Raw genomic sequence first — 20,238 nt, forward strand, 5'->3', positions numbered from 1 at the left:
AGAATGTAGGCTCTAGGGCTATATTGCTTGGGTTCAAATTCTAGCTAACAAGGGCAGAGCTTTGGGAAATTAAATAACCCCTCTATGGTGGCTCTATTGCATCATCTGTGGAGTGGATAACGAACATACCTCCAGTTGGTGAGGTTAACATTTGTCAAGTGCTTGGCAATTTACCACCCCCAACCCCCCAAGTATAGAGGTTTAAAATGGAGAACTGATTAATCAGTTTGAGTGTGGGCCCCAGGAATTGCATTTTTTTTTTTTTGTCATTTTAGGGCCACACCTGCAGCATCCGGAGGTTCCCAGGCTAGGCCTCAAACTGGAGCTGTAGGGCTGGCTTACACCACAGCAATGCCAGATCTTAGCCACGTCTGCTACACCACAGCTAACGGCAAAGCTGGATCCTGAACCCATTGAGTAAGGCCAGGGATCAAACCTGCGTCCTCACGGGTGCTAGTCAGATTCGTTTCCAATGATCCATGATGGGAACTCCCCCAGAAACTGGATTTTAATAAGCTCCTGACTTCAGAGCTGTCAAGAGCTGGTGCCCTCATTTGGGCTGGAGTCTCATCCATGGGCTTGGCCCGACCTGGCCTCTGGGCTTCCTTGTGAACACCATCTTCTCTGCATCCACCTGACAGGCTGGGACTTAGGCTAAGGTCTGGCCCAGTCTGGCTGGTGCAACAGTGCCCTCTAGGGGACAGACTAGGCCCAGTCCTCACCTCCGATTCAGGGCCCTCAGCTCTTCCAGTCCACACTGCACGCACGGCCTACAGACAAAGGCACAGCTGATGTGTCTATTGGAACAACTTTATTTAAGTACACTGGGCCCCACCAGGCAACGTGGTTTGTGCGAGGCTGTGCGAGGGACAGGCTTGGGCTAAGAGGAGGGAGGTGAGCTGGTTAAGCACACTGCAGTCCGCGGGTCGCCACATCGCTTTCACACACACCTGCTGCTGCGGCCCACACCTGGCAGGGCCTTTGGTCGTTGGACGGCATGGGGGAGAATACTGCCTGGAACCTGGGATCAGGGCAGGTCTTAGTGTCACAGGTGAGGGTGCCGGGGAAGATCTGCTGGCCTCAGCTTTGTACCAGTCAAGCTGAAGGGCCTTGGGACCACTGCCAGGCCAGCCTAGTCCAGTGAAGGCACCTGGTCCCACTGGACCAGAGGAGGTGAGCCTGATCCCATCAGCTCCTGGCCCTCTGGTCTGACCCCTCCCTCCCTAAGCAAGCAAGTCCAAAGACAAGAATGTCATAAATCGGCCCTGGGGGGGAGCCTGCTCACCTCTGCAACCTAGTCCCCCCTGCCGGGTCAGCTAGAGTGGGAAAAGGCCACTTGGTTAATTGCAGCTCTTTCTCCATTCCTAAGGAGGCTGGATCCCCAACACCTTTCCTTGGGTCGGAGCCTCTGCTAAAGGGTGATTCTACCTCTTGTTTCAGAAAATCCAACCAGCAACCAGCCTGTTGATTCCAGGGCAGTGAGCAAGTGGAAGAGGGAGAAAGAAAGAGGCTGGAGTGACTTTGAGTGTAGTCTCTGACCCCATGTGGTCCTGAGGCCTATGGATACTGTCCGTTTACCGTGAGCAGGGAGTGGCGGGGCCCTGGACACTGTGCTAAGCTTAGGTGCTGTAAACATTAGTGTGAACAGGGTGCCTGGTGGGTGGGAGGCAATGAGGCCCCTCTCCCCAGGCCCCGTACTGAACAAACACTTCAATAAATAAAACTGAAGATGGCACTGCCCAAGGATGGATGGAAAGCAAGTGACAGGGCCTGGGGCCAACAGGCTCCTGAAACTCTCCCGTGACCCACTGGAAGTGGGCTTGGAGTTGGAGCAACAACTTTGCCACCAGCAGAAGCAGCACTACTCCTGCCCACCTCAAATGCCCAGTGTGGTCCTGGTCCCCAGGTGAAGTTGAGGGCATCCTGCCCCCTTCTGACCCCAAAGTCTCAGTAATAACTGCTGGAGTGCTTCTCCAGCCTTCTAAACCCAAACTGCAACAAAACCAGACAGAACTCAACCCTGGCCCCAGGCCTCCATCCATGATCCAGAGGCATTGAGAGCAGAATGATGAGCAAGGGGAGGAAGCAGCTGCCTCAGGCTGCAGGGCACCCTGGGTGGGGTGGGGGTGGGGCTGGCCCAGCCTAGGATGGGCAGCAGCAAGGTCTCCCAGGGGTTGGGCTTACCTCCCTCTGTCTCCCCATGGTAGTCAACACAGCCCTACACAGCCAGACAAAGGCCCAGCTGACGGAGTGGGGCTCTCTGGCAGCCACTCTTTCCTGTCAGGGGCCAGTTAGTGGTCAACCCCAGGTCTCAGGCCGTCACCATCGTGGGTAGTTCATCGTCCTTTCTGGGCCCCGGGATCCCTGGGATCCCCGGGCCACACGGCACTCTTGTATGCGCACACACTCATACCCACACACCCACACACACACATTCATACACACAGGCAGTTCCTCGACTCAAGAAAGCGAGTTTTAAAGTGGAGTTAACTTCAGAGAGAGGTAAAGATGATGTCCCAATATTAGAAGGTTTTCCTATGGATGGATCGGGCACCATCTTCCTCGTATTCCTTCTTAGAGACCCACATTTTCTTAAAGGTGTCCAGAGAGGCGAGGATGGAGCCCCTGGGGTGGAGGAAATCCAAAAGGGACATTTGTCAGAGAAGGGGAGTGGGTATTCGTGAAGCCAGCCAGTCCCCCTGGCCAAAGCAGTTCAGGCTTTACTTTCTTTTTTGGCCATGCCCATGGCACATGGAAATTCAGGGGCCAGGGACTGAGCCCACTCCACGGCAGTGACCTGGGCCACAGCAGAGCCAATGGCAGATCCTTACCCCGCTTTCCTTTAATGGGATGGGGTGGTGAGGGGGAATCAATGCCTTTGTTTCCAGTTCAGCTCTTATTCCCAGAAGAGCTACTCACCCGATCCACGTGGAATACAGTCTCTCCTGCGGTGCGGATATCTGCAAGGTGGGTGGCAAGAGGCATCTGAGACGTCCACCCGCCCCCTCCCTTCCCTTCCAACACGCAGCTCTGTGGCCAGTTCTCACCACCCAAGGCAGCGGCTGCATTTCAGAGACGACTGGACCCTGTGGCCTCTCTGGGGGGGACTGCAGCCAGCCAGATGCTCATCTGGAGAAGTAGGTTTCTGGCAGCCCTAGGTATCTATAGTTCCCAGGGAAGCTGGGGCCATCTGGGGGCAAGATCGGGGTCTGCCGGGGGCTGGAGGGGAGCAGACTCCACGGCAGGAACTGCCCTCCTCCATCCAGGACCCCTCCTTCTTCAGGCAGGCCGGGCTCTGCTCAGCAGTCTCTACGATGCTGAGCTGTGTCACAGGGGAGCGGCCAAAGTCAGTCTCCTGTCAGTGTTACAGTTTCCCTGAAAGACCACATGTGGGGCCCTCAGCCTAGCCCCCTGCCCCCTTTGTGAAGAGGGCGAGTGAGGAGGGGGCCTCCCCTCTGGCAGGCCTCAGGGACAGTGTGGAAGCTGGGAGCCACCTGGTGGTGCCTGAAAGGCTTGGAGCAGGAGGGGAGGCCATACCAGGTGGCGCTCCAGACCCTTGGAGGCCTGGTTCCTCGCAGCCGCCGCCGCCCCACCCCCTGCCCCCAGCGGGCTCCTACCCTGATCTTCACGTCTTTCGGAGCCAGTTTCTTCACTTCACTCAGTAGCCTGTCACCAAAACCTGAATGGGCAAGAAAGGAGACTCTCGCGTCATTTCTCTGGGTGTCTGGGCCCGGCAGGATTGTGGAAGCTTCCGCGGGCAGGGCGCCGAGGGCAAAGACCAACCTTTGAACAGGGTGGAGCCTCCCGAGAGGACGATGTTAGAGAAGAGCGTGCGCCGCAGGTCCATGTCAGACTTCTGGATGGCGAACACTAGCACCTCGTGGATGCCCTCGCTCTCCTCGCCGATCAGGTCTGGCCTGAACAGCAGCTCAGGGGCCCGGAATCGGGAAGGACCAATCTGCAGGGTGGGGGGGCAAGCTTCTCAGGCTGGGGTGGGGGACGGAAGTCCTTTTGGGGGTGGGGATGGAAGAAGGCCCTCTGCCCATCGCTTCGTGGCCAGGTGGCCAGGAAGACCTTGCCCATCAAGGCCTCGTAGATCAGGACCAAAGAGAGGGCTCCTGGGAACAAGCAGGGGACAAACAGGTCTGCTGGGAAACTAGAGAAAGGACGCTCCTACGTTTAATCCCAGCTCTGGCATTTTCCAGCCAAGAGACTTAATAGATGGATTCATTCATTCATGGAAATTTCTTCCTGTCATTGGAGGTCCAGGGAGAGGCCACGCACGCTATACTGTGCCCATGGTTAAGGACAGCACTGTTACACTGCCCTTACTAATCCCATCCCGGCACACAGAGAAGCGAAGTCCCTGGCGCCTCTCCCTGCTGGAGACAGTGCTGCTCAAGAGCTACGGTGCTCCAGGCAGAGGGTGCAAAAGGCCTGGTACCCTCGACTTTAGCTTCCCCGTGGGGAGTTCTGTTTGGGCCCAGAGCTTTTGGGGGCCGGAGGGGCCTGACGGGAGAGAGGCTGGGCTACCTACCTCAATGGTGCTGCCGTCAGGCAGGTAGTACTGAGCTTTCTCCGTCTCTAGTGTCTCATCCTTCTGGGGGTTTATGGATAGGTAGCAGGCTCTCTGCAGAACCAAGCACGAGTCAGACAGACAGGAAACCTGGCAGGTACCTGGTCCAAGTCCCCGGGAGTGATGTGCTGCTGCCGAAACCTGCCCATCACAGTAACTGCCCTAAAGGTCACTAGAGCTGCTGCCCTGAAGCAGGAGCGGGGAGATGTCGGCTCGCCTTCACTGGGTAGCACTTAGGATTGCGTTCCTGCCTGCTCCACCTCGTCGGTGGGCAAGCATGGCCACTCAGCTTTCTGGGTCTGGGCCTGAGACTACGTGCTAATTTTAGTCCACACTCAGGCATCTTTCTCCTACTACTCATATGGTTCTGAGCTCTACCCAGCTCAGAGTTTTCCCCTAGAACCATAGTTGGCAGGAGGGTTCACTTTACTTAAGAAGAAAAATGTATTCAGACTTCTCCAAGGATGTTAGAGAATATAAGTAATTTGTATACAATATATAAAAAACAATGAACACAGGTTAGGAAACAGTAGCAGCTCTCTTTCCCCCACAAGACGGCAGCACTTCAGAAGGTGAGCCTGTCAGGGTGAAGGGACCCAGCTGAAGATCACACAGTGGCCTGAGGGGAAGACAGAGCCTGACCCCCAGGACGGGAGCGTCACCACTCTTCACTCCAGGTTCTGGGGGTCCTGGCTGCTGTTCCCATTCCCTCCCCCAGCCCTGGGCCCCCCGGGCAGCACTCACTTCTTTTATGGCCTTGACAATCTCAAACTCAGAGGATGAGTGGAAATCATAGCCCTCCTTGCGCAGGTAGAGGCGAAGGAAGCGAGAGACGTCGCGGCCGGCGATGTCGATGCGCATGATTGAGTGGGGCATGGCGAAGCCCTCGTAAATGGGCACGGCGTGGGTGACGCCATCCCCAGAATCCAGCACCACACCCGTGGTCCTGCCGGTGGCATAACTGAAGCAAAGGGGGCAAGCCGTCACTAACCGCTGCCTCCTCACTCTGGAAAGAAACTCACATCTTGCTAGAGTTCAACGTTAGCGTAACCAAAGCGGGGCCTGCCTTCTCCAGAGACCTTCCACTGGACTGGGCAGGAAGGCAGCCTGAGCCCTGAAGCAGCCTTGAATACCTGTGGGAAAGGAGCTGAGCCTCTCCAAGCTCCCTCTCCAGACCCTAGGCCTTCGACTGCTTCAGGGACCCAGGTTTTTTGTTTTATTTTCATTTTTTGCTTTTTAGGGCTGCACCCACAGCATATGGAGGTTCCCAGGCTAGGGGTAGAATCGGAGCTACAGCTGCCAGCAACGTGGGATCCGAGCCGCATCTGCGACCTACACCACAGCTGATGGCAATGCTGGATCCTTAACCCACTGAGTGAGGCCAGGGATCGAACCCGCAACCTCATGGTTCCTAGTCAGATTCGTTTCTGCTGCGCCACAGCAGGAACTCCCAGGGACCCAGTTTTTACTCTCTAGACCAGAGGAGAAAATTCAAATGCCTACAGGGGTGAGGCAGGAAAAATTAATCAGTAAAAGAAAATAATAGTTTCACTCTTTTCTCTTTTGGTAAGGACAAGGGTACAGACATATATTTCTGTGAAATGAGGGGAAAAAAACCAAAATGTTTGCTAAATAGCAGCTGACGGTCTGCCTCTGTGTTGGGGGTCAAGAGGGAATGGAATGGACTGTGATGGAGCCTAAAATGGCAGCTGCTTCAGCTCCAGCTATCCTGCCCTAGAGGCATGTAGTCCCAGCATTAGATCTTCCCATTTTTCAGAGAAGCCAGAAATTTGGATTTTGATAGGAAACCTCCAAATTTTTATTTATTAAAAAAATTTTTTATGGTCACACTCATGGCATATAGAAGTTCCCGGGCCAGGGAGTGAATCCGAGCTGTGGCTGTGACCTATGCCACAACTGTGGCAACACCAGATCCTTTACCCCACTGTGCTGGCCTGGGGATCGAGCAGTGGCAGTCAGATTCTTAAGCCACAGTGGGAACTTCACTCTTCCAATTTTTATTTATTTTATTTATTTATTTATTTTGCTTTTTAGGGCTGCACCTGCAGCATATGGAAGTTCCCAGGCTAGGGGTCAAACTGGAGCTGCAGCTGCTGGCCTACACCACAGCCACAGCAACGTAGGAGCTCAGCCACATCTGCAACCTACACAGCAGCTCATGGCAACACCCAATCCTTAACCCACTGAGTGAGGCTAGGGATCGAACCTGCGTCCTCATGGATACTAGCTGGGTTCTTACCCCACTGGGTGGAAATCATAGTTCTCCTTGTACAGGTAGAGGCAAAGGAAGCCCCTGAGCCACAATGGGAACTCCCTACTCTCCCAATTTTTTTTTTTTGTCTTTTTGCCTTTTCCAGGGCCACACCCGCAGCATATGGAGGTTCCCAGGCTAAGGGTCGAATCAGAGCTGTAGCCGCTGGCCTACGCCAGAGCCACAGCAACACAGGATCCGAGCCGCATCTGCGACCTACACCACAGCTCACGGCAACGCCGGATCGTTAACCCACTGAGCAAGGGCAGGGACTGAACCCGCAACCTCATGGTTCCTAGTCGGATTTGTTAACCACTGAGCCACAGCAGGAACTCCTACTCTCCCAATTTTTAAATGCTAGCTTTCAATTTTTTTTGGCTGTGCCCATAGCACATGAAAGTTCCCAGGCCAGGGAGCAAACCTGAGCCACAGCAGTGACCCAAGCCACTGTAGTGACACCAGATCCTTAATCCACTGTACCACAAGGGTACTCCCTAGCTTGCAATTTTTTTAATAGGGTCAAACACATGCCATCTGCAGGTCACTAATGTATAATCTTAGCAACAGACCTAGCCCTGGTGTGAGGCAGGCTGGGAGCATGATAGGAATGACAGGGGCCTGAGAACAGCGGCCACAGTGGTGTTTTCATCATGACCCTATCCCCAGGCTTACATGGCACCTGGCACAAGTAGGCACGGAATAAATACCTGGGCTCATTACAGGAGCCTGCAGGGAGAGCTGCAGCAGCCTATGGCCATGCCAGCAGGCTGAGCAGAGAGCCGCTGTTTAGTGCCACGCCAGCTGGGAGAGCCCAGACTGGGACACGGCCTCCATGTTCCTTTCCCACTATCCTTAACCTTCCCTGGCGGGGATGCTCAGGTTGCTCTGAACCAACCCAAAGGACGGGAAGCTTCAATTCTGCCAAAGGAATGCTTTCTCCGCAAAGAGCCAGGCTAGCCAGGCAGCTGCTACTCACAGGCTGAGCACAGCTTGCATGGAGATGAAAAGGGCTGGCACATTGAAAGTCTCGAAGAAAACTTCAGCAGCTCGTTCTCGGTTTTTCCGTGGGTTTAGAGGTGCCTCCGTCAGGAGCACAGGATGCTGGTGAGAGAAGCCCAGGTGGCAATTAGGGCAAGGCCAGATTCTCAACCCTCATTAGTGCTGTGGCTGGCCGGAGAGTCCAGGCGAGCCTTGTCAGCTCTCTCCAAAAAAAGGCAAGCTGGGCCTGTCCCCTAGCCCTGCCCAAGCCAGTTTCTCAACTTTCCAAATTCATGCCCCCTTTAAAGTCTTATTCTGTTCTTACCCCCACCCCCAGTCCCCTCATCTTCTAAGATTATCATAGAGGTCCTTGTACCTACTGTAGAATTCCAGTTGTCAAGAAGATTGTGCTAAACTCTGAATTTGGAATTATTATAATAAAAATAATAGTTAACTTTTTTTTTCAAAATAGAAAAATTGAATTTCAATATTGACTGTACTTTAAAAAAATGGAACATATATCTTCTCTGGAAACTCTGATACACCTAGTATGCACCTTTCTTTATGTCTCTGAATTGAGAGTTATATCCTCAAAAGCTAAAGAGTATAGGCTCTGAAGCCTGAAAGTGTAGTTTTGTTTTGTTTTGTTTTTTGTCTTTTTGTAGGGCCACACCTGTGGCACATGGAGGTTCCCAGGCTAGGGGTCTAATCGGAGCTGTAGCCGCCGGCATACACCACAGCTACAGATCCGAGCTGCATTTGCGACCTACACCACAGCTCACGGCATCGCCGGATCCTTAACCCACTGAGTGAGGCCAGGGATTGAATCCACAACCTCATGGTTCCTAGTCAGATTCATTAACCACTGAGCCACAATGGGAACTTCTGAAAGAGGTTGGTTTGAATCTCAGCTCTACTACTTTATTCACTGGTGATCTTGGAAACATCACTCGGTTCCTCTGAATTTCTGTGCCCTTGTTTCTGAGATGGAGCTAATACTACCTGTCTCTCATAGGAATGTTGTAAAGATGAACTGCAAACATGTTTGAAAAGCACGCGGCCTGGTGCCTAGAACAGAAGACTCAAACCCTCGTGGCAGTCATCTTCATTGTCTGCTTTGTCTCTGGGGGAGGGGTTTGGTCTGCTCTGCAAAGCCTGCAGGGCCACCCTGCACATAGGACCCTCACCTCCTCTGAGAAAGTCTGCAGCTGGTCCTTGGAATAGACGTACTGCCAGATGCGCTCCATGTCGTTCCAGTCCTTGACAATGCCGTGCTCCATGGGGTAGCGGATGGAGAGCAGCCCTCGGTGCTCCTGGGGGCAGAGAGAAGCACTTAGAGCAGAAGCCAGCCTCTCAGCCAGGCTCTGGGTGGACCCTGGTCTTCCAGGACTGGGACTTCCCACTGCAGTCCTCACCCATGGCTAAGGATGGGCACTCAGCCTCCAAGTCTCTAAACTGTATGCTGCCAACTGTTTTCACTGCTCAAGCAGCTGGCGAAGCTGAGGGTGTCTGCATTTCTGTGGGTCCTCGGGGGTACCCTCCTCATGCCTGGTCCCAGGACACAATCTCCTGGATCCCACCTCTGGGCCTCACCACTTGCAGCCAAGGTTGGCAACAGTGATTCTGTTGTTCTGCTTCTAGAGGCAGCTTGAGGGCTCTGCCAAACTGTGCTAATTAACTTATCCCCAGGGTACCCTAGCCAGGATCTCCCCCCAATCCCTTCTGCCAAAAAAATAACCAAGCCAGTCAATTTGATCATTGGCAGTGTAGTGTCAGAGTACAGAAGGAAGGCAAAAGCCCTGTTTATTAGACTGTTGTCTGTTTCCCAAAGTGGGGTTCCAGATAGTTCTTTTCCAAAACCAGAGGCTGTTCCTGGGAGCATCAAACCAACTAAGCCTAGGAGGAGAGAAGGAAAGGGGAGATTTCAAGAGGAAATTGCTTCTTTGACTCATGGCCGTGTCCCACTGTGGGACATGGCCTGTGTGGAGAAAAATCGAAGTCCCCTGCTTGCATGAGGCTTGTTCAGTAGGATTGGGGATTACCTCAGCTTTGGGGCCAATGAAGATGTCACCTTCGAGGGCGCCTGCCATGACACGAACGTGCTTGGGTCTGCCCACACTACAAAAGACAGCAGAGAGGACCATTACTCTTCATTTCGTGACAGAACACACGACAGAACACAAGAAGAATGTACTGATGCACATACTTAGATGGGAAGAAATATACTCAATTCTACTGTTATTATCTTTGAGGAATGAGATCACCGTTGATTTTGATTGTTTTCTTTCTACTTTTCTGCACTTCCCACAATTTCTATAATGAACATATATTAAGTCATTTCCACATAATTTCATTTAACTAATTAACTATTTTATTTATTTTTTGGCTGCACCCAAGGCAATATGGAAGTTCCTGGACCAGAGAATGAATCCAAGCTGCAGCTGTGACATGAGCGGCTGCAACTGGATTCTTTTTTTTTTCTCTTTCTTTTTAGGGCTGCGCCTGTGGTACATGGAAGTTCCTGGGCTTGCGGTTGAATTGGAGCTGCAGCTGCTGGCCTATACCACAGCCACAGCAATGTGGGATTTGAGCCACATCTGGGACCTATGCTGCAGCTTGCGGCAACACTGGATCCTTAACCCACTGAGCAAGGCTTGAGATCAAACCCACATCCCATGGATACGAGTTGGGGCCCCACTGAGCCACAAGAGGAACTCCTGCAGTTGGACTCTTAACCCACTGTGACACAGGGGGAATTCTCTATTTATATTATTTTATAAGTTATTAAAAAAACCCTAGAGGATTCAGTACATCCACTTCTTCTCTTTCCCCGGTGTATATGCAGATCAAGAGAAACAAGGAAACAAGAATTCATTTAGAATGGTTCATTCAAAAATTGTTGTCTCCTTAGCCTTCTGCCCAGAACTTCCATTTTAAGGAAGATTATGATGTTGTAACTGACAGATGGCCTCCTTTCTTTTTCTACTGCTTTGAGCCCCCTTCCCAGGCATCTGTGACCTTTTCCTGCCTGCAATCTCTCTGCCTTAGGAGGAAAGTGCTGAGAAAAAACTCATTCTCACTAAGATGGTATGTATGGTTTAATGTTAAACCCCATCCTGGGAGATAGGAGAATTTTAAGAAGAGGGCTCCATGAAGAAGCAGTCATCCAAAGCAACGAGTTACCAGTGGTAACATTTTTGGAACCAGATCAAGTCAAATTAAAAAAAAAAAAAAAAAATTGCCTTTCAAATTGTACCATGCAGGCAATTATTTGCTTACTCCAAAAACCAACTCCTGTCCCTTGCTTGTTGTTGTTTTGAGTACCAAGGCTGACCCAAATGGGAGATCCTTTCTCCCTAAAAGATGGACTACTGACCCCATTACAAAGCTGACAAGCCTCCCAATGACTTACTAGTTTGGAAAACAGTACTTGGGGATTTGATCACCAGCAAAGCCAGCTTTAATCACACCGGATCCCTGAAGAGAGAGAAAAAGAGAAGTCAGACGATCACAAAAGCAAGAGGAGATCTATATCATACCGTAGGTATAATACAGTTCCATTTTTGTTCCAAAAAGAGAGAGACTTTATATTTACGTATAATATATCCATTTGTATGAATATTTGGTATAGCGAACTCACACCAAAGGGAGGGCAGTGGAGCTGGGGATGGTGAGCGGAATTTCTACTGCCCATTCTGAGTATTATTTGATTTTTCTATATTCTTTGACATCTCTACATTGAATGCGCTTTACTTTTGGAATTAAAAATAACATTAATAAAGGGAAGAACAAAAGAAAATTGAGAAAAGGAAAACACCTCGAAACACCAAAGTGGCCAAGTTTAGGCACATAACCAAGGCGGGAAGCACATGTGATCCTGCTATACCACATGGGATGCTTCTAACCTACTCTCCCAGCTTAGGCCTCAACTACCCCTGCTCTCCAGGGCCTCTAGGGGAGACACCACCATGAACGTTGCCTGACTTGAAGCTGACTCTGATGTGACACACACTGCCTGGTTCTGACTTCGGGGACAGACTACTATGCTTTGTGGGGGTTTGTGGTTGTTTTGTTTTTTCTTTTTACTCTGCTTCACTTTTCTCCTTGGTCTCTTGATGGTAAAGAGCAAGAAAGCCATGAAGCCTTGTCTGAGAAGAGACTGAGCATTACTATTCTGCTGCTCCGATCCTTGGTACATTAGGTAGGATGCCCAGAGGAGAATCTGATGTCTCCCGCCAGCATCTCTGGCACCACCTGGGGCCCAGCCAAAGTAAACACTGACTCTGGACACAGATACCAACTTGGTGCAGGACAAATGTTGAGGCTTGATACTGCTTCACCCTGTTCTCTTCCTTCTTAATTCTACCACCACACCTGACACTCTTGTGCTTCCAGCCCCAACGCAGTTTGCAGCTCCAAGTGTAGTTGGGCCCTTTCCCTGCTGCCTGTTGACCACTTCTCCTGGGGCGAAGTGTGATATTTCCAGAACCCACACAGAAAGCAGTAAGCACATCAGGCCACACTAAATAGCCAAAGTTATCTTGCTACCAAAGGCTTCCCAGCAACACCCCTGGATCCCACTCTGTCTCTTATTCCTGCTTTCCCATAGGAGGTGGGGGCAGGGGGTGAGACAGGCCTCTCTCGGTGCCTGATCCTAGCAAGACAGGGAGGAGGTAAGAAGTGGTCGAATGACGAGGAAAGCAGGATCGGGGGAGAGCAGGGCAAGCCAGTTCTCTAAGACAGCAAGAACCTCTGCCAACAGAAAAAAAAAAACAACAAAAAAAACCCCAGGAGACAATGTGCAAACTCATCAGCCTGGGCAGAACAGCACGGGGCCTGGAAAAGGTGCAGCTGTAAACTGAGCTGAAAGACCAGGAAGGAGGAACATCTATCTTACTGTGAACCCAAGGGCTCTGGGACAGCTGCACAGCTAGTGAGAGTGCCCTGTACAAAAGGACTCTGGGAACTTGTTCGCTCAAGCTTCCAGTAATTGCTCACTGCCTTCATCTGGGTGTGGTGATGCCAGCAGACTAATTGGATCTCCTGGCAAAGGCTGAAAGCAAGAAAAGTAAAGATGAGACCTGTGCTTCAGACTCTAAATATTTTTAAGAGATGATTTTCCTGGATATTTGAGTTTACTAGCAAAAGGAGTTGAGTGACAAGGCAGATTAAAATGTTAGGTTGTTTTTCTTTCTTTCTGTCCTTCCCACCAAGAGTGTAACAGGTCCAGTTTAAATATCACTGCCTTCCTCCTGAAGAATAATCCCCAGTTGGAATTAATTATTCTCTTCCTATTATCTCCCCAAATCATTATCACCTGTTCCACTAGGTAGCATGAATTTCCATTCTGTTTTCTATTTGAATTTATGGTTTCCACTTTTGTCTCTTTTTATCGTGAATTCCTGGAGGCCAGAGATTCTATATATCAGCAGTATCTGACATTTGCAGGGTACTTGAGTAGATGCTGGCTGTCTAAAACCAAAACCAGGAGTTCCCGTTGTGGTTCAGTAGTTAATGAATCTGACTAGGAACCACGAGGTTGCGGGTTCAATCCCCGGCCTCGCTCAGTGGGTTAAGGATCCGGCGTTGCCATGAGTTGTGGTGTAAGTCACAGACGTGGCTCGGATCCCGCATTGCTGTTGCAGTGGTGTAGGCCGGTGGCTACAGCTCTGATTAGACCCCTAGCCTGGGAACCTCCATATACCATGGGTGCGGCCCTAGGAAAAAAAAAAAAAAGATGAAAGAAAGAAAGAAAACCAAAACCAAGCTCAAATGATTGGCAGATGAAGCCTAAAGCACTGAACCTGAACAAGCAGCTGGAATGCCAGAAGCCCCAGGCAGAGGTGGAACAGGGAAGGCGAAGGCAGCATTGGGAATGATGCACAAGGTGGAACCAGACAAAGCTTGTCCCCGCAGCCCCATGAACTGGCCTGACAGGCAAGCTTTAGGATGAAGAATGGGTGGGGGCGTGGGAGGCGGCTGAGTTGGCACTACTCTGCTCAAGCCATACCACTAGAGCATATAAAAGGGTCATGTCAGTTTCTTTAGGGTCAATATCTTTAACCGTATTTGTAACTAGGAACTATATACCTGGCAAATGAGCTGTTATTCACTCTGGCAAGTAAGCAAGTACCTTGTAGAGGCTTCATGAAAAAGTAGTCTCATTAAATATTTGATTTTTGAGGACTCGAGTCTGCTACCAGCCGCCATTGACCATTCTCCTTCAGATGTAGGCAAACAAACAGCACATCCCTCAACAAGGTTCTCCCAGTACCTGCAAGCTCTTGCAGCTTGGGCGACCTTATCTGAAGCACTCTTGATTATTCTTGACATGCTGGGAAGGAGGCTAGTTGTCTGGCATTTGATGAATGGGGAAGAGATGCTGAGAAGCCTCAGATTGTAGGACACTGGTGGCCCATTTTGGCCTAAAGACATATTTTGTTTGGCTCACAAAGGAGTTTCCCAGGCTAGGGGTTGAATCCCAGCTACAGCTGCCAGCCTACACCACAGCCACAGCAACACAGGATTTGAGCCGCATCTGCAACCTACACCACAGACCGTGGCAATGCCAGATCCTTAACTAACTGAACAAGGCCAGGGATCGAACCTATGTCCTCATGAATACTAGCTGGGTTCGTTAACCATTGAGCCACGACGGGAACTCCCAGAAAATATTTATTTTTTTTAATATATAATGATTTTTATTTTTTCCATTATACAAAGTAGCTTTTTAAAGACAACATTGAGATAAAATTCACATGCCAGGAGTTCCCATCGTGGTGCAGTGGTTAACAACTCTGACTAGGAACCATGAGGTTTCAGGTTTGATCCCTGGCCTTGCTCAGTGGGTTAAGAATCCGGCGTTGCCATGAGCTGTGGTGTAGGTTGCAGCCGTGGCTCGGATCCCGAGTTGCTGTGGCTGTGGTGTAGGCCGGTGGCTACAGCTCTGATTAGACCCCTAGCCTGGGAACCTCCATATGCCGTGGGAAGTGGCCCTAGAAAAGGCAAAAAGATAAAAAAAAAAAAATTCACATGCCATACAATTTACTCATTTAAGGTATATAATTTAATGGTTCTTGTATATGAACAGAGATGTGCAATCATCACCACAGTCTAATTTTAGAACTTTTTCATCATCATCCAAATAAACTTGTATCCATCAGCAGCCACTCTCCATCCTTACCACCCCTGCCCCCCAGCCTTAGGTAACCACTAATCTACTTTTTTTTTGTCTTTTTGCTATTTCTTGGGCCGCTCCCGCGGCATATGGAGGTTCCCAGGCTAGGGGTTGAATCGGAGCTGTAGCCACCGGCCTACGCCAGAGCCACAGCAACTCGGGATCCGAGCCACGTCTGCAACCTACACCACAGCTCACGGCAACGCTGGATCGTTAACCCACTGAGCAAGGGCAGGGACCGAACCCGCAACCTCATGGTTCCTAGTCAGATTCGTTAACCACCGCGCCACGACGGGAACTCCTGACATTAACTTCTAAGAGTTAAAAATTAGAGATTGCACATGAAATTGAATACTTCTGATTTCTCTTGAAAAATCAGAAGATCTGGCAACACTGGGCCTGCATTCATTCCTTCAGGGCTACAACTGGCTGGAAATGAGCAGCAGCTGGCCCTTTGGTCAGGCGTACTCAAAGCACCTTCCAGATTCCTTCCACTGACATTAAGGCTACCTTCTTCCTCCTCCTTTTTAAAGGACCTGCTTGGCCTCCACAAGACATTGAGTTTGAGACCCCCAGCTTGGTGCGAAGCATGCCCATGGCTCTCAAAAATACACAGAATTGAACAGTGAGATGTCTCCATAAGTCACCTCTTCACTCTTTCCGTCTAGCTAGGGAGTAATTCTTGCTGCAGTGGTACAACTGACAGCCTGAAGGTCACAAGTGATGGCATTAAATAAATATATATCACTTCATTTCCTCAGCTAATTCCTCTAGCTAATTGATCCATTTTAGGACAGAACTTAACCTTTGAGATCTTGGCAAAGATTTGAGCTTCAGAATAAACAGAGTATTTCTAATCAAAGTGCTGTAGTCTTCAAAATGTGGCCCTGGAGCTGCCCTCCTCTTTCTTTTTCTTTTTTTTCGTAGGTCTTTTTAGGGCCGCATTTATGGCATATGGAGGTTCCCAGGCTAGGGGTCTAATCAGAGCTGTAGCTGTCAGCCTACACCACAGCCACAGCAATGCCAGATCTGAGCCCCGCCTGCGACCTACACCACAGTTCAGGGCAACACCGGATCCTTAACCTACTGAGTGAGGCCAGGGGTCAAACCCACAACCTCATGATTCCAGATTTGTTTCTACTGCACCACAACAGGAACTCCCTGCCCTCCTCTTTCTTGTATCACTACCTATGACATGCCTTTGGAAAGAATGACTTAGGTTTAGTTTTTTAAAATACCCAAAACTTTTATCGTTGTCATTGTCACTAAAGTGCACACACACACAGGCACACCTCCATTTTCCTCATTAAATTCTGATGTATTGGTTTGGTGCCAGAATTGGATGAAAGGAGTGGTCAACAACTGTTTGAAGATTGGGAAGGGCTGTGAACTGATAATAGAATCGTTTCCTCTTTTTCCTGCTCTCTTTGTTCTCTTTTAATTACACTGTCCTTAGCCCAGAAATAAAACTGGCAGCATGGTAAGCTATGTAGCTGGTAAATCTGCTAGAGGCACATTACCCTCATAATATAAAGTTGGCTCAAATAATTCTTCCTCTCCATCTTTCCCTTTTTTTTTTTTTTTTGGGTTTTTGCTTTTTAGGGCCACACCCACGGCATATGGAGGTTTCCAGGCTGGGGTCAAATTGGAGCCACAGCCACAGCAACGCAGGATCTGAGCCGCGTCTGTGACCTACACCACAGCTAACGGCAACACCGGATCCTTAACCCACTGAGCGAGGCCAGGGATCAAACCTGCAACCTTATGGTTCCTAGTCAGATTCGTTTCCGCTGTGCCACAACGGGAACTCCTCCATCTTTCACTTTGAAACTAAACTAAACTAAACTAAACCCTCTAAATATCAAACAGCAAGAACCACCTGAGGCCCTGAATCTAAATCTGTGACAGAGTTCCAGCTGTGGTTGAGTGGATTAAGAATCCAACTGCGGAGTTCCCGTTCTTCTTTTCCTTTGTAGTGTACTTGTAATGCATCAAAGCAATAGCGAATTTTCAAGATTTTAGGAATAGTCTTATTTCTCTGGGAAACCAACAAATCAATTATACCAACAAATCGATCAATTCATAGTCTGGTGAAGGAAACAAACAAAAATCCTCCCTAAAATGAGGTCTTTCACTGAGCTCAACCTCCTTCCTAAGGAGAACGAAAGCTAAGTAACCAAAAAGCATCTTTCATTGGAAAAAATGAGGTGCCCAGTCTCAATCTGAGTCTTGGCACCTCAACTCATAACCCAGCTGGTTTGAATACTCTTTGTTATTTAACCTCCCCAAGCCTCATTTTTCTTCATATTTCAATTGGGACTGGTAAGCCCTAACTACCTATCAGAGTTGAAGCCTAAAGAAGATTCAGGAGTTCCTGTCTAGGGAAAACGAATCTGAATAGCATCCATGAGGATGCAGGTTGGATCCCTGGCCTGGCTCAGCGGGTTAAGGATCCGGCTTGCGTGAGCTGTGGTGTAGGTCGCAGACGCAGCTCTGATCCCAGCATTGTCATGGCTGTGGTGTAGGCCAGCAGCTACAGCTCCTATTCAGCCACTAGCCTAGGAACCTCCATCTGCCGCAGGTCAGCCCTAAAAAGACACACACACAAAAGATGATGCAAGTTAAAGGACCTTGCAACGTGCCAAAGATCCCAAGGGCTGAATCAGCAGAGTGAATGTGACAGTCAGCTTAGGACAAAGGAAACTGGCAATTGTGCCTCAATGGAGGGACTTAGAAGGGGAACAGAAAGGTATCAACCCAACCTTTCCGTGGAAAGACAGAAATTCAATTTTATACAACTGCTTCTCTCCGCCAAAAATAAGAGCAGTATTTAGATTCTTTCCATTTGTCACTATTGATGCACTTGCATGGGTACTAGCAAGAAGAATAGCGGATAAAGCACTGGATTTAGGGCACCACTACTGTACGACCTTGGGCTCACTTCACCTCTTCGCGCTTCAGTTTTCTCATTCGTAAAATGAGGATCAAACGTCCTGCTTTAACTATCCACCTCAAATTGGTGAGGATCCAATTTGAATGCATGTGAAACCCCTGTGTAAGCGCTACAGCGCCTGGCAAATACGTTTAGTGATTTTTTTTCCACAGCAACTAGGCGTTTCGAAGAGAAAGGTAACCCCCTACTTGCTTTGTCACTCCCCTTTCTTCTCAACATTTATTAACGTTGTAATTTAAAATGACAGAAATAACTGAAATCCTAAGGCCATTTCTGGCACCACACACTCGAGCCCCACCCAGACATACCGCCAAGCCGCGGGCCCGTCTGGGGACCGAAGGAAGCTTAGCCCTTCTCCACTCGCGGGCGGGCCCTAGCGGGTCAGGCCCCACCACTCCGGGGCCCCGAAACCAATCCCCACGGCCCTCGAGCGCCGCCCCGCCCCTTAGAGGGGGGAAATACTATGGCGGCCGGAAAGAAAGGCAGGGGAGCGAGCCAATCACTGCAGAGAGCTGCCCTCATCCGGCAAGGCCCAGAGGCGGGGTCATTGGCCAAGATGGACAGCCAGAGCAGCCTATAGAGTTATCGGAAGCTGGGACGGGGCGGACGCCGGGCTCTCACAGAGAGGTTAAGGCCCCTCTAGCCAGGGGCCCAAGGACCCGGCTAGGACTATAACCCTTCCCTTTATCCATCCCAAGGTTCTCCATCCCATGCTTGCTGGCCGGCTGGCCCGCCCTGCCTGTGGATTATGGGTCGGGGGAGGAAGGAGGCGGCGGCGGCTGAACCCGCCTGACAGGCCGGGCCAGTGACAAAGAACCGGCGGCCCAGGCTGAAACCCGGGAAGCGATCCCTTCGAGGAGGAGAGCATAAGTCCCTCTAGGGGGATGCAACTCACGTTGTCGATCACGACAGGCTGGTTGGCGATCACATCGTAGGACTCCATGGCAGAGGAATCTCTCCTTCCGAGGAAGGAACTGCCAGACCGGTCTGCCGCTAACGCCACTGACACGCATGCGCAGTCTGGCCTCCAGTACCGGACGGCCAGGGAGCGGCCCGACCTCGCTTTCGAAGAACTACAATACCCAGAAGGCTCTGCATTGTATTTAGCTGCTTCGGAGCCCCGCCTAGTGTAAGTGACCCGGCATCGCGTTTCCGGCGCACAGTGTGTTGGGCTTTGTAGTCTCTATAGATTAAATAGAAAGGGACGCTGATTGCATTGCCTACCAGAATCTGTAGTCCATTGGGAGGGACTCCCAGTGCCTGCTGAAGTATGTAGTATTTGTCTGTAGTTTGGTTTGGATTGATCAGTAACTTGTGGATGTTTGGCTTTTACAGATCAGTCCTGCCACTCTCCACCACTTCCCCTGGACAACGTAAGGTTGCCATATTTTTATATGGGTCTATAAGACATTAACAAACATATATCACTATAGCACTCTAATAAAAGTAACTTCTAATACACACAAATACACAGGGAGGAACATATTCAGAGAATAGAGGAAAGTAGTTTAAATTACATAAAATTTGGAGTTCCCGTCGTGGCGCAGTGGTTAACGAATCCGACTAGGAACCATGAGGTTGCGGGTTCGGTCCCTGCCCTTGCTCAGTGGGTTAACGATCCGGCGTTGCCGTGAGCTGTGGTGTAGGTTGCAGACGCGGCTCGGATCCCGCGTTGTGTGGCTCTGGTGTAGGCCGGTGGCTACAGCTCCGATTGGACCCCTAGCCTGGGAATCTCCATATGCCGCAGGAGTGGCCCAAGAAATAGCAAAAAAAAAAAAAAAAAAAAAAAAAAAAAAAAAAAATTACATAAAATTTGCTTTTGCGGTAAAAGAACATTTTTGTTGATTTTTGCATTTTTTTTCCTGGATAGTTGTAATGCAATATGCTAACATTGATCTAAACACTGGCATTTGGCGCTACTGGTATAGATGATATTTTGGCCATTAAAACGACGTTCATCTACCAGCTTCAGGAACTGCTCTAGCATATCTTTAATTTTCATAAGGATTCACACTGATGAATGAGAAAATGAAAGCGAAGAGAGGTTCTACTTTTTCTTCCTTTCTTTCTTTTTTTTTCTTTTTTTTTTTTTTTTGGTCTTTTCAGCGCCGCACTCGCGGCATGTGAACGTTCCCAGGCTAGAGGTCAAATTGGTTCCCAGGCTGGGGGTTGAATTGGAGCTGTAGCTGCCAGCCTACTTCACAGCCACAGCAACCCAGGATCCGAGCCCAGTCTGCGACCTACGCCACAGCTCACGGCAACACCAGATCCTTAACCCACTG

At 49.9% G+C, this 20,238-nt stretch overlaps 1 protein-coding gene across 1 annotated transcript; it reads right to left on the reverse strand.

Annotated features, from left to right (window-relative positions):
• Positions 1-794: 794 nt before the first annotated feature.
• On the reverse strand, positions 795-19,032 carry ACTR1A (actin related protein 1A). The gene is made up of 11 exons (XM_047760066.1): positions 18,852-19,032; positions 11,239-11,303; positions 9,869-9,944; positions 9,014-9,139; positions 7,825-7,949; positions 5,321-5,537; positions 4,538-4,630; positions 3,784-3,958; positions 3,618-3,679; positions 2,920-2,960; positions 795-2,625 (listed from the first exon to the last, which is right to left on the reverse strand). Exons 1-11 carry the CDS (start codon positions 18,897-18,899, stop codon positions 2,523-2,525), a joined length of 1,131 nt encoding a protein of 376 aa, XP_047616022.1. The 5' UTR covers positions 18,900-19,032; the 3' UTR covers positions 795-2,522.
• Positions 19,033-20,238: the final 1,206 nt, after the last annotated feature.

This window comes from Phacochoerus africanus, chromosome 15 (assembly GCF_016906955.1).
Source record: "Phacochoerus africanus isolate WHEZ1 chromosome 15, ROS_Pafr_v1, whole genome shotgun sequence".
NCBI classification, from domain to species: domain Eukaryota; kingdom Metazoa; phylum Chordata; class Mammalia; order Artiodactyla; family Suidae; genus Phacochoerus; species Phacochoerus africanus.

What these genes read in the sequence shown, in the direction of transcription:
- ACTR1A (XM_047760066.1), bottom strand. Translation starts at nt 18,899, where the DNA reads ATGGAGTCCTACGATGTGATCGCCAACCAGCCTGTCGTGATCGACAAC. An exon ending in AGCCTGTCGTGATCGACAAC is followed by an intron (nt 11,304 to 18,851) that starts GTGAGTTGCATC and finishes CTCTCTCTTCAG; the next exon opens with GGATCCGGTGTGATTAAAGC. An exon ending in AAGTACTGTTTTCCAAACTA is followed by an intron (nt 9,945 to 11,238) that starts GTAAGTCATTGG and finishes TGTCTTTTGTAG; the next exon opens with TGTGGGCAGACCCAAGCACG.